This window comes from Natator depressus, chromosome 3 (genome assembly GCF_965152275.1).
Source record: "Natator depressus isolate rNatDep1 chromosome 3, rNatDep2.hap1, whole genome shotgun sequence".
NCBI classification, from domain to species: domain Eukaryota; kingdom Metazoa; phylum Chordata; order Testudines; family Cheloniidae; genus Natator; species Natator depressus.
Window position 1 is genome coordinate 153259145 of NC_134236.1, and position 14475 is coordinate 153273619.

The 14475-nt window shown below is 44.7% G+C and overlaps 1 protein-coding gene across 2 annotated transcripts in view; it reads left to right on the forward strand.

The window, feature by feature from the left end:
- DAAM2 (dishevelled associated activator of morphogenesis 2) overlaps nt 1-14475 on the forward strand; it is a 245128-nt gene that overhangs the window by 215938 nt on the left and 14715 nt on the right. For both annotated transcript variants that reach the window (XM_074949118.1, XM_074949117.1), the window contains exons 22-24: nt 552-659; nt 2253-2313; nt 8174-8305. In XM_074949118.1, the coding sequence (XP_074805219.1) occupies nt 552-659; nt 2253-2313; nt 8174-8305 (301 nt within the window). The remainder of the gene's footprint in view (nt 1-551; nt 660-2252; nt 2314-8173; nt 8306-14475) is intronic.

A 14475-nucleotide genomic window follows, 5' to 3' on the forward strand; every position in this document is an offset into this window, starting at 1 on the left:
CGTTCTCCTTTGCTATCTCCCTTGCAGGTACTTACTAGGCTGTACCCCTCACCGCCCTTTGCTGGGATCTGATGAGACAACAGTATAAGAGGGAATGGTTTCAGGCTGTCATAGAATGAGTAACTGCAGTAAGAAGTCACATGGGATTAACCCCTATCTTAAAGACATTAAACCAATAAACCTGAACTTTGTTTTAACTACTGCTATGTGCTTCCTGTATACACATTCTGAGGTTACTCATCCCCTATGTAGCTACTGCCTAGATAATTTTTTCCTTTGGCCTGGATGAGTCTGAGTTTCCATATCTGGAATGTCCTCTGCAGATCCTATGGCATCCCTAAGTCCCAGCTCCCTTTGTTTCTTGAAAGGAATGATTCTTGGGAGAATAGTCTCTTTTAATCGGTGATATTTTCATTTCATTAACAGAGTTGCTGATTGGTTATGTGAAGTTCGCTTCATTTGACATACCAGATTCCATCACCAAACCCTTTGCAATGGCTGGCATTCCCCCCACCATCTTTCCTTTCTCATCTGTGTCCTTTTTATTTTAGGAATATTACACTGTTGCACTACTTAATTATGATCTTTGAGAAGAAGTACACAGATATCTTAGACATGCAGTCTGAGCTGCAGCATCTTCCGGAAGCAGCGAAAGTCAAGTAAGTCCAATGCTACTGTCAGTCTTGGGTCTTGATTCAAAGTCCGTTGAAGTCAAAGGAAAATTTCCATTGACTTCAGTGGGCTTTCAATCAGGCATTTAGTTGCTTATAGATTTGCTCTACTGCTGTGTTCCCAAGTAAGGACTAGCTCCTCAGCTGGTGTTAATTGCCTTGGTTCCATTCACAGCCATGGAGCTATGCTGACTTACACCAGCTGAGGATCTGCCTCTCAGTCATTTGTGAAATCATTGAGAGTTTTATGCAAACATGTCCTGCTTGATACTTCTGAATGATTCATCATAACTAGAGTATTTGTTTGTAATTCAGTACTTGTGCTGTGTGATTGGTACCCTACCTTATATAATATTGTTTCTGCTCCATGCTGGATAGTTGGAGGTTGTTTAAAAAACCATAAAAACAAACAAAACCCAGCAAATAAGTCCTGGGCTTTTTAAGCCATTTTCAAGATGGTCATGCAAACCTTTTTACAGGCACACTTGCACAAGGGGTTGGGATGCTTTCACTTTTCACTAAAGTTTTTGTTGTAAATAAGAGTCCCTGTGGAAAGTGAATAAAAAGGTTTCAACTACCTTCAAAACCCTTTTGGAGTTTTTCCAAAGCACTGTTCCGGAATACCTGTGTGCAGTATTTTCCCAGACATTGTTCTTTGTATGAAGCACTGGCTTGGTCTGGTACTTCTAAAGCCTGTGAAAGCAAGGGAAAAATGAATGCAGATTATAAAGAGAGCAGTTCTGTGCTCCAAGCTTTACAGAGACGTTAATTAGTGCCAGTACTGTTTTTTCAGATGTGGACACTTCTTCACTAAGGAATTGGTTGAGAGTTTGAGAAACAATTTTTCACTCACTAGTAACCTGCAACCAATTTCTAGCCAGTGATCTAGAGGTGACAGACTTCATCTCCTAGTGGTAATGAAAAGTACTGACTTTTGTATGCTAAGGAGATATCCATTACATTACAGTTTAGAAGGAGTTTGTCTGTTAGTGATCATTAGGGTAAAATTGTGCTAACCTACAATGTTAGCTTATATGGGCTACTATGTGATGAAAAAGTCATCAACACTATTTAGATAGATAGATAGATTTAAAAGGGTAGTTTAGTAATAAGTTTGTCCCTAATGGGATTCTTTAGTTAAGTGGGGGAGAAAATGGTGTGTGAAACTGATTTGAGACCATTGTGATGTGTGTGCTGAAGCGGAGTTCTCTGCCTGTGAATCAGGCAATTATTACAAACCAGCCCTGTGGCTAGCACTCCATGCTAGAGAGGTGGGTTGAGTTCACAGGCTTGGTATCTTGCACCGTGACAGATGTTCTGAGTTTAAACTTTTCTTTCCTCTCCATAAATATCATGGGATCTTTAATCTGACCACAAGCAGTTAGGACCTGGGTTTTACATCACATACAAAAGGGAGCACAGACCCTTTCCCCCAGTCCCCAGCATCTGGCGTGGCTGGTGCCAGAGGCAGGATCCCAGACTTGATGGACCAGTGGTCTGTTCTGCTACAGCAGTTCCTGTATTCCTGTGTAACACTGCCCTTTTTGTTTTAACTGCTGCGTCTCTGTGTCTCCCTTGCAGTCTGATGGAGCTGGAGAAGGAAGTTAACAACATAAAGACTGGATTGAAAGCCGTTGAGGTTGTAAGTATGTCAAGATTTCCAAATCTCCACACTAAAAATGTCCCACTTGGGATGTGGGGCACTATATTTTCTACGAGAGAAGAAGGGGGCTTTTCTTTTCTCATTAAGCACAATGCGTTCGCCGGGAAAAATAAATAAAAGCTGGTCCTGCAAAGCTCCAGCTGATGATCCTGGCAGACTTTGGCCTTAACAAAAGGCTTGTTTGATCTTGGTCCGCAGAGCGACAGACTGTTTGACAAATGGCACAGACACCAAAAAATGAAATAACCCTCTCTCTGCTTTGTGCGGAGGAATCACTAGTTGCTTAGCAGGTGTCCTGCATGCCCCCCAGGGACAGGAGTAAACAGGTGTGGAATACACTAGACATTAGGCAATTATAACCTGGCCCATCTGACAGCAACACGAGCAGCTCTCTGGCTGGTAGAAGAAAGGCATGGACTAGACAGAGATGACCAGGATGAAATGTTACACAAAGAAGCTGTAAGACAACATGCAGTGGCATTTCTTCCCACTGTTGCTGAAAGTCCCCAAAGCTGGATTTCTGCTACCTTTGTTTCCTCAGCTGCTGGTTAACTTTTGCAGAGCACTCTCACAAAACCGATTAATGCAAGGTGTTGTATTTGAATGAAGCAACCCTTCCACCCAAGGTATTACATCATAGGGGTTAAAGCGGAGGCATTGGTGTAAATGATCCCTGGGTTCAGCTTTTTATGTCAGCACATGGTTCCTCCACCTAGAAATCTCCAGAAAAATAAACAATACCTACCCATCATGAGGGCATATGCAGAATGAGCAGAATTCAGGAGGCAGCTAACGAGTGGTATCCATTGAGGTGACATATTTATTAAGGAAGTGGGTGGGAAGGGTAAGGAGCTTGGGATTTGGAGATCAGATAGAGTATACAGCAAAAAGAAATAAAGGAATAATTCAACAGTAAAACCAAATTACATAGTTGCAAATAACTCTCCATCCACAAGGGTCACTTTGCAAGGAAATCAATGTGATTTAACATGAGCATCTTCAAATTCCTTACGGAGAAACCTGAGAGAAAGGCTATCCCTTTCATTTCAACTTGTAGAATTCTGTAGGACGGTTCAGAAAACCTGTGTGAAGGATCCCATTCTCTATTCATTTCTGTAGGTTTGTAGAATAGTTTCTATAGAACCCAGTTTGTTTCATCAAAGCTAGCTCTGGTATGTCTGCAAACACACCTCCCTATTGCAGGGTAAACATACTGTCATCCTGAGGCAGCATGGTGTAGTGTGAGGTGGTGTGGTCTGTTGGACTGAGTTTAGGGCTTGGAGCCAGGGACGCCTGTTTTTTAATCTTGGCTCTGCCACTGACTTTCTGTGTGGCCTTCAACAAGTCACTTAACCTCTCTACCTCCCATCTGTGAAATGAGGATTATAATTCTTACCTACCACAGGGTGTTCGGAGGGTTAGCTAGCTAATGTTTGCATAGAGCTTTGAAAATGTAAAGGCCTGTGTAAGTGCCAAGTCTTACTGTTATTATTTCCTCTCTTGCCTAAGTTCATCTAACAGCTGCATGGCTACATATTCCCCCTTCCTTCTCCCTGGATTTGCAAGCCATGAATCCTACACTGACTGTGTCCTCTGCTGACTGTGGGACATGAGGGCAATCATAGCATTAAATAGAGGTAAAAGACAGCATTTGAGATGTTTGAAACACAATGAGACCCTTGCTGTGTTTAGCTGTCAGTGACCTTTTCAGTCCTGGTTATCAGTGTAAGGCTGGTTGGCACTAACTTCCCACCCTTTCGGTGCCCTGTTATCTTTAGGATAGGGCGCTTGGCTTTGTTTTAAAATATGTTAATGTAATGCGAGTGGAAGGTGCCAACTGGCATCCTGGAGACCTAATGTAGCCACTCAACTGGTGCAATAACCAGCCAGAAAAGTGCAAGCTTCCCCCACGCGACCCTGCCAGTGTGCCTTCACCCTAGCCTGTCGAGACCCTCCCTCTCTAGTCATGAGAGCAGAGCTCCGTCTCCATTGCCAATTCATTTTTTGGCCTCTGACTTGAGATTGCCAACGCAGCAAGGGGCCAACTGGTGGCAAGCGTGATGTCCTGTGATTCGGACACCTCTGTTAAGAACTTGAATGAGACCCACCTCTCATTTCTTATACGTCATCAAACAGCCTGCAGAGGGTAATGACTTTTATCCTCGTTTTCACCTGGGTGGGATTTGAACTGGTGACCGAGGAGGAGGAGGAGGACTCTGTGTCCTATTACTGGTCCCCAGAGCCATCCTACTAACTTCAGGGAGTCGTCATCAGTTCCTCCTGGATGAAGAGCTCCAGACCCAGTGTGGATTATTGGGTCAGGAGGAAGCACTGGTAACAGAGGCTGCTGATATGGGTGGGTGTTTGGAGGTCAGAAGCACCCATAAAAGGAACACTGACATGGTATTCATGGTTTGAAGGGAGCCCCACTTATGGCTGATTCAGGCAATTCCCTCCTTGAAATGCAGGCACCTACTTAGTTTGGTTTTCTATTTGTGGGTTGTTTGCCCTCTTGTCCTTCCACCCACTTCTCCTCTGCTTTCTCGTATGTGGACTTCTGGGGCAAAATCCCCTTCCCATTCAGTCACTATTCCTCCCCCCACCCCCACCCCTTGCATGATGCTTTTCCGTCTGGGCTGCCCACACATTCCAGTCTCACTCCTGTCACATTTTTTGGCACTTAAAATGCAACACTAAAACAACAATAGAAGATCATTGTCAGGTGTGGGGGAGAAGGTGCAACTTTTGATCACCTTCCAAAGGGTTCTCACCACAATCCTGGCTCCACTGGTTGAGAAGATTCTTCAAGGCCCCATAAGAATAGAAGACTAAAAATAGTCTCTGTCAGCTGCTCTTAAAGGTACTTGTAACCCTTTGCTTCCCCAGGTTTGCAGTGTGATTTTAAAAACGGGACACAGCCCTTCATTGCTCTGTCCAGCTTTTGGAAATTACACATCTGAAGATGCATCCAGCCACTGCTTATCGTGCAGGATACATTGGAGATTAAATCTGTAAACTTCAATTGGCATTTCTGGGCCTCCATCAATAAGCAGCCATAGTGCTGAAAAGGTGCCTAAGGGAGGTGGTATGCGTATGCAAACTCTTGTGCTGAAGCCGGGGGATTGGTTCCATCCAGCTGAAGTGGTGGCTCAGCCATTGGAAGGAGAGCTTTCATGTCTAAGCATGTACGTTTTGATCAAATACTCCATAATTAAGTTTTTCTTCTGATGGTGAAACCAGAACCCCAGCTATATGGGAAATGTTTCCCTGCTTCTGCCGCTGAGTTCCCCTTCCCTTGCTATTGGTGACACAGGATATAGCTGGATTGATCACATCCTTTATCTATCCATCCTTGAAACATATATAGCCCCCATCACTGTAGTGTCTGACCAGCTCATGATCTTTAATGTATTTATCTTCTCAACACCCCTGGGAGGCAAGGAAGTGCTATTATCCCCATTTTATAGCTGGGGAACTAAGGCATGGAGAGGCTAAGTGACTTGCCCAAGGTCACATGGGAAGTCTGTGACAGAGCAGCAACTTAAATGAGGGTTTGCCAAGCCCTAGGCTAGCGCTCTAACCGGTGGGCCAGCAAATTGCCCTGATTATCATTCTTTTAAGCAGATTTTTTTAAACAAAATCCTTCACTTCTGATGATAGAAATACTGCAGTATCCCAGAGTAAAAGCCCAAATCCTGGCACCTCGGTTGTGTTTTGCAAAACTTTTAAAAATAAGACCAAGGCAAATACCTAAGACTGTATTTACTCTACCACATGGCCAGACAACTCCGTGTTTGAACACTAACCAGGCTTTGCTCTTCTACAACGTCTTTAATACAAAGATCTTAAAGCACTTTGCAAATATTAATTAGGGACAAATGCTGGCAAGCCTCAAAATACCCCTGTGAACTAGGGACAATGCAGCCCTTCTTCGCTGTTGTAGAACCAGTGTGCTTCAGCAGCTCTCTCAAAGATACTTTCTGCCATCAGCCTAGCTCCAGAACAGGGGACAGCTTCCTGAAATGCTTTCCCTGCGATCCACAATACCACTGCACTATTAAATAAATCAGCATTTACTTGTAGTTACCACACAGTGTTCTCTGAGTTCCAGTTATTTCCCATTCTAAGTATAAGAAAAACCGTAGTGTCTCAGCTATGTGGCACTTAGATACTAAAGGTGCCTTAGCAATACAATAAAGGATCCTGGGAACTACAGGCCAGTCAGCCTCACCTCAGTCCCCGGAAAAATCATGGAGCAGGTCCTCAAGGAATCAATTCTGAAGCACTTAGAGGAGAGGAAAGTGATCAGGAACAGTCAGCATGGATTCACCAAGGGCAAGTCATGCCTGACTAATCTAATTGCCTTCTATGACGAGATAACTGGCTCGGTGGATGCGGGGAAAGTGGTGGACGTGTTGTTCCTTGACTTTAGCAAAGCTTTTGACACTGTCTCCCACAGTATTCTTGCCAGCAAGTTAAAGAAGTATGGGCTGGATGAATGGACTATAAGGTGGATAGAAAGTTGGCTAGATTGTCGGGCTCAACGGGTAGTGATCAATGGCTCCATGTCTAGTTGGCAGCCGGTATCAAGTGGAGTGCCCCAAGGGTCGGTCATGGGGCCGGTTTTGTTCAATATCTTCATAAATGATCTGGAAGATGGTGTGGATTGCACCCTCAGCAAGTTTGCAGATGACACTGAACTGGGAGGAGAGGTAGAAATGCTGGAGGGTAGGGATATGATACAGAGGGCCCTAGACAAATTAGAGGATTGGGCCAAAAGAAATCTGATGAGGTTCAACAAGGACAAGTGCAGAGTCCTGCACTTGGGACGGAAGAATCCTATGCACCGCTACAGACTAGGGACCGAATGGCTGGGCAGCAGTTCTGCAGAAAAGGACCTAGGGGTTACAGTGGACGAGAAGCTGGATATGAGTCAACAGTGTGTCCTTGTTGCCAAGAAGGCCAATGGCATTTTGGGATGTATATGTAGGGGCATTGCCAGCAGATCGAGGGACGTGATCGTTCCCCTCTATTCGACATTGGTGAGGCCTCATCTGGAGTACTGTGTCCAGTTTTGGGCCCCACACTACAAGAAGGATGTGGAAAAATTAGAGTCCAGCAGAGGGGAACAAAAATGATTAGGGGACTGGAACACATGACTTATGAGGAGAGGTTGAGGGAACTGGGATGGTTTAGTCTGTGGAAGAGAAGAATGAGGGGGGATTTGATAGCTGCTTTCAACTACCTGAAAAGGGGTTCCAAAGAGGATGGATCTAGACTGTTCTCAGTGGTAGCAGATGACAGAACAAGGAGTAATGGTCTCAAGTTGCAGTGGGGGAGGTTTAGGTTGGATATTAGGAAAAACTTTTTCACTAGGAGGGTGGTGAAACACTGAAATGCGTTACCTAGGGAGGTGGTGGAATCTCCTTCCTTAGGTATTTTTAAGGTCAGGCTTGACAAAGCCCTGGCTGGGATGATTTGATTGGGGATTGGTCCTGCTTTGAGCAGGGGGTTGGACTAGATGACCTCCTGAGGTCCCTTTCAACCCTGATATTCTATGATTCTATGAAATTAGATGGATAGTATGGAACTCTTTTGTTACTATTGCAGGATCCAGGAGACAACAAGTAAGATTTGCATCCATCTCATGGAGATTCTGCCTTTGAGTAGGTGAAAGCAGAGGCTGGGGGTGGTTCTGAGCTGTAGTTGCTGATGGGTATATTGGGGGAGAGACCGTGCTCTCTGTTAACCGAAACAACTGGACTTACCCAGCCCCATTATTCTCACTGAGGAGCCATTGCTGGCTGCCAATCAATGCTTCTGACTTCTTCTCTTCCAGGAACTGGACTATCAGAAGAGACGCATGCGGGAAGCAGGGGACAGGTTTGTGCCTGTCATGAGTGACTTCATCACTGTGGCCAGTTTCAGCTTCTCGGAGCTAGAAGATCTTCTGAACGAGGCTAGGGACAAGGTAGGAAAACCCCTGAAAGTGCTTGACTGGAACCTGCAGCTTTCAGACCCACCTTCTGTGGCTCATTACAGTTTTGGGTCAGTTCCTACAGTATCCAAACCATTTTACCTATCATTCTGACTGACAGCTAGGAAGCTCATTTCTTCTGCTTCCTTAGGATCCCGATGAGTGTGCTTAGTGAGAGCAAGGGAAAAACTGTGTACCCCATATGTCTCTGTGTACGAGGAGGGAGGGAGACCCCTAACCAGCAGACACGGCGGCTACTTTCCTTCCCCCATATCATGTATTTTTTTCCCAGTGAAACGTACCAGAATGGCAGCCCTGGGGACTGAAGTCCTCTACTCCCTACAGGCGGGCCATGATGGTAGCACTCAGGCATGGGTTAAGTCTAGGCTAGTCCTCAGGTTCCTGGATGAATCTGGGGCAGAGTCTGAACCTTGCAAGCAGCTCTTGAGAGATTTTGGCCATCTTTGGTCAGTATCTCCTGGAGAACAGAAACATGCCTCTGGAGCCAAAATGGAAGCAGCTGATTTAAGATGCTGGGACACTAATGAGGGCAGGGTGTGGCGGGAGGCAACATCCTGATATTCAAAGAGTTTCAGATTAAAGGTGGTGGTTTTGGTCTGTCTGTCCCATTCACTGAACGGATACAACCCAGATCCCTAGGTTCTGCCCATTGAATCTTTTTCTTCTCTGGAGCTTATTGATGAGGGTGGTGTGTATGGGGAGGAATGGCAATGGTGGGTTTTGTGACCTGGTGTTAGGAAATACTGTGTTATTGGGAGTTCTGTCTTTTGGATGAGAGATCAGAAGCGCACTCGTCCTTGGTTCTTAAAGATCCCACAGCATGTTTTTCAAGAATAGGGTGGTTAGATTTGGTCTCCTGGCAAAACTTAGCTAAATTCTGCTGATGTAACGGTGGGAGATATATACATCTGCAAGAAACATTGGGATCCTTCACATTAAAAACTACCATAAATGTATCAATATTCAGTTGTTGTCATCAGCTCACACTTGCTTTGAAAAAATTTAGTAAGGGAAGTGTAGACCTCTGAAGAGGTGCCAGCTCTTTGCTGATGACTAGAAGCTGGCATTAATCCCTCTGTCTTTTGGTTGAATGGGAAAGAGTATGTATGAAAAGCTCATAAGGATATGAAAATCTTTAAGAGAGAACAAGTCCTAAAATAAACAGCATGTAATGGCAAAGTTGTCCTGGTTGGCTGGTATGTTAAAAGCAGTTGGCTGTCCAAAGCGAACAAATTATTTCCTTTGGACCAGTTCGTTTCCATTGCTAGTGTCAGTAGCTTGCAGTGAGAGGTGTGAGGGGACAAGCTAAACTGTGAATAAAATATCTGTAATTGGGTTGCCAGGCCTCCTGGTTTTCAGAAGACAAGCTTGATGCTGAAGGAGGATCAGGACAATACAGTGTCCTGTCACCATGCTGTGCCATCACTCTGACACAACATTTCATCACAATGGGGATGACTTGGTTTTTCAAAGTTGCAGCTTTTGCCTCACAGCATACACCACTGAAATCACAAGAGCTGGTTGGTTGGTACGGCAAAAATTGAACAGAAGTCCTCATTTGGCTCTGATAGCAAGGGAAGGGTGGCTTATGTTCCAGACCCTCCACTTCGGTTGTAGTATGGCTTCCCGAAGAGAACTCCCAGTCTGTGGGGGTATTTTGGACCTCTGGCTTTTATTCTTGTCTGAGATCAAAAAACTGCAGAGGCACAAAAGAATGAAGAAAAGAGTGGCTGGGGGGAGAGCAAGAGGTAAGCAGACCTTTCAACCATCAAGACGACTCTGGTTCAGTATAAATTTTTAGTGTGAGGTTTTGGGTCGGTTCCTACAGTATACAAACCATTTTACCTATCATTATACAAATGTCCTTTGTCCTCCCCCTCTGATACCTGATGTAGCACAGAAGAGGTACATTCTGTTGACATGCACTGACTGGCACAAGGCGGTTTCTTTTGGGGTCAAGCGTGGGTTAAACACATAAAATCATTCACTCCGAGGCATGGATACAACATTTCCTTGATCAGGCCAGGGCAGGAAAAAGGGGATCCTGTTGCTTTAAGGATAATTGGAGCGTCTCCCCACAGCCGGACCAATATGTCTGGAACTTGTTGCACACGTTTTTTGACATTTGCCAACATAAAGCATTTAACAAGAGAAGTCTTATTTTAATGACTATAACATACTTAGGAAACCTCTTCCCCCATTCCCTATTACCTTCTCCTAACACACCCCTACTATTCTTGAACATATGCCTTTCCAGCTTCTGCTGAATCTAGAGCTTTGGTTCTCCCACTGGCATTGAGCTGCCTTGGACTCCTGAAAGAGAACTCTCTGTCCTTACCAGTACTGTGCTATTTCTCATGTTCGCTTCTTTTTTCCCCCCTTCTCCTCCTGCTCTTTTTTCAAAACTGGAAATTCTCAACAAACCAGATGTGCTTCCCAGAGCCCATAACAGCTCCCATGCTCAATGGGCTCTCTGTTTGCTGAATCGTGAGCTCTGTCCCTGCCATGGAAACTGCTACTACAACTGCCCAGCAAAAGTAGGACACAATACACAGAGATCTCACTATCCTGTTCCTTTTGATTTCTAGAAATGAAATGGGGAGTGGGGGGAAAGGACTTAAACAAAAATCCTAATGCGCCCTGGAAGAAATGGTCTGGCTCACTGATTTTAATAATGAAGTCCTGGTTTTAACAGCTGGGATTGAATAGCGTTCTAAATATAGTACTGGCTAATTGATTGCCAGGAGTTAGGCAGAGCCATCTTTCCTGAGCTTGGATTTAAAACAATACAAAGTATCTTTTCAAACCTGAGAAGTGATTTTTAGGTGTTTTTAGTGCTGGCAAAATATGCTCTGTATTTATTTAGATTTATAGAAGAAATCCACTCCAAAAGAGCGCTACAGCCCTTTGCTCCTCTCTGCTCCTCCAATATTCATTGATAAGAGAGACAACTCCAGTAGTCTCTTTTCAGCTATTAATCAGCACAGTGTCAACCAACAATGATCCGGTAGTAAAAGCTCCTACTCAAGTCGTCCCATTTCCTCGCTGCTAAGGGATACAAAGGACCTTACAGCCTGTCCTGGAGGGCAGTACACTCAAGCTATTTAGGACAAAGGGCAAGGAACGAGTTCCCAGGCTGAAAGTCCTTCGTGCAGAGCATCCTTCCTGCAGCCTTCACTCTCTTAGACTAATGGGGCTGCAGCTCAATACCTTCCCTGAACCCAGTATGACATGGAGGGAGAGGCAGTCTCTCAGACCCTAGGCCAAACTAACACCTTAAACTTTACCTATAACATAGAAGAGACCCTACCAGAGCAATCTATGTACCCATGGAGCAGGTATAACACAGGTAGTGCAGCTTTCCTCCACACAGCCCCACGAGTGCACCTCAACCCTACCTTAGAGCCACCGCATCGAATGTCGAGGGGGGAGTTCAGTCTCACACAGCCCATGCAGTCTCTGGCTTCTTTGCTTAGACCGACAACGACTGGACCAGTTGATGCCAATTGCCCCAGTGAAGAAGTGATGTTTTAAATTTAAGGGCCAGATTCTGAGACGCTGGCCTCTATCTTTGCAAGTGAAATGCTGTAACCACCATCATCTGTGCATGCGCAAAACACATGCTCAGTTAAAATCAGGCTGAAAAATTGGCCCGAACTCTCAATAGGTTCACTCAGAGTGCTGGGCACTGTTCTGCTGACGGCTTTTTCACCTTCAATGCCCTGTAACACCTGTGAGGGATTGGGGTTTTTTAGGAGAATTCACAGTTTTGATCAAGGGATTATATTTTCTGCCATTTCCCATGTGTGTGTGGCGGGGGAGGGATTGAGAGAAATTCCATCTTGAAATTTATCACCAATTTTCACAAGTTTAATCCATATGTGAAACATTGCTTTCTTCAGAGGGAAAACAGGATGAGTGTGTGTGTCACCTGAGAAAACTGTCCTCCTTGGTTTTGGGGGAAAACGGTGCAAACGCTGAAGCCAAACCAATTATTTTTTTCACTAGTTCTTCCCATGGTGTACATTTTATTTTTCTACTTGCTAGGGGTGACATTTACCCCATAAGGCCTGTGTACCACTAAAGTCCCACATAAGCACTGACAATACACTGAAGTGAAGCAAAGGCATTGTATCTGTTCTCTGCACATGGGTGAACTTCACCCTGTGTGTATACTGTATAATCTGTTTGTAAAACACTTTGGATCATCTGGAAGAAAGATGCTATGTATATTTCAGACATGATCATTATCCTAGTGATTAGAATTCACAAGCTGGCTCTACAGTGCAGAAGCTGGAATAGATATAAAATGAACACCACGCATCCTTCTGTCCACTGTTGCCTAGTACAGGGGCATAATGAAGACAAAGAAATAACCTTGGCAAGGTTAAGATGAAAGGGAGGTGGGAGCCTGTCCATTCTCATCTTTTTTTATGACTTGACTATGTAACAATAGTGCAAGCAGGGGACCAATATTGAGCATCATTGAGATGGGAGGTCAAAATCTGCACAGCCGCTGGATGCCAGTAAATTTGACAAACATAGTAGCACTGTTCTGAAGAGCAGCAGAGGAAAGTGAAAATCCAGCTAAGATAATAGCCATTAATGGCAGAGAGCTACAAGGCACGCAGGGATACTGCAGTCCAAGCAGCAAAGACAGAATGTCCATTTCAAACACAAAAGTTGGCCTCCCTCGGTCTTTTGGAACTGGTTCCTTCTGTCAGCCGCTGAGACTAATGGACTATTGGGGGAGTCAAGCTGGGGCACATTCCAAGAGGCATGGACAGATACCAAAGCTTGCCATCTCAAACAGAGCCATTTGGTAAATAAATTACCTCCTCAACCTACACTAAATTAGAAATGCAGATGGCCCAGGACAAGTTATCTAATGTGTCAAAAATGCTCATGGTGTCTATATTGCATGAGCAGGGTTGCTATTGGCTACCATGGAACTAGCTCAAATATCCTTTATGATCAATAGGTTTCAAGGCAATATAGGGTCCCATCCAACCTCTGTGGAGATCAAGGAGTCTTTCCACTGACAGGCCCATAAAGAGCAGAGTAGCATTTAGTAGAACTGCCTTGCTGCAGAATTGGAGTCTTAGTAGCAACAACTTTGGTATTGCTTGACTAGGGAAGTCTTTTAAGTTTTGCTCAGAGCAGGTGGTACAATTCATTCTTCCCGTTGCTAGTCCCTCAATAATGCTTGGAGACTCCAGGATAATTGTCAATGTTGTGGTTCGCCCCCTCTTCCCCCGCTTCCAGTGGGGTCTCTGCAGCCCCTTGATGTTTCATTGACGGGCACAGCTGCGACTGTGTGCTGCCGTCCCGTTTTCCATCTCCTTGTTGAAACAACTTTTTAAAATAAACAACTGTCTAAACCATTTGCTTTGGCAAAAAGAGGAATTCAGTGGAAAGTTTGGCAGGCAATGAGATACAGACCTGTTATATCATGAAATGGAGGAGTGATAAGTTGTGGAAATTTATTTTAATGAAAAATATATACCAGCCCATGTTATAATCTTCCTTCCACCCAAAACCCCACATTTTCCATCTTGCTTTGCCCATGTATCTTCCCCCAAATAGCTTAAGTAATAAGCAAGTTTCTATCCATGTTCCAGTGCTTGACATCACAGAACATCACAAAATACAATGCTTAGTACTTACCTAATTTTCATATGTGGATTTCAAAGCACTTTACAAAAGAGGCTACCATAAGTACCATTGTCTTCATGTCGCAAAAGGAAGCCGAGTCAGAGGTTCAGGGTATGTCTACAATGGAATAAGATGCCTGGCTGGCCCAGGTTAGCTGACTCGAACTCACAGGTCCCAGAGCCTAAGCTCCAGCCTAAGCCCGAACCTCTACACCCCTAAACAGCCCTTTAGCCCTAGTCTGCTGACCTGGGCCAGCGGTGGGTGTTTAATTGCTGTGTAGATGTACCCTAAGGGACTTGCCCAGGGTCACTAAAAGCATCAGTGGCCGAATCAGGAATAGAACTCGGGCGTTCTGATTCCCCGGCCAGTGGCCTGTCTACTGGAGCATTCTGGCTCTTGTGGGTTCAGCCTGTTCAGCAATCTGATCAGTTATGATGTCTGCTTATGGGGCTTGGGATGTAGTTCTAACCCCACATATGCAGCACAGC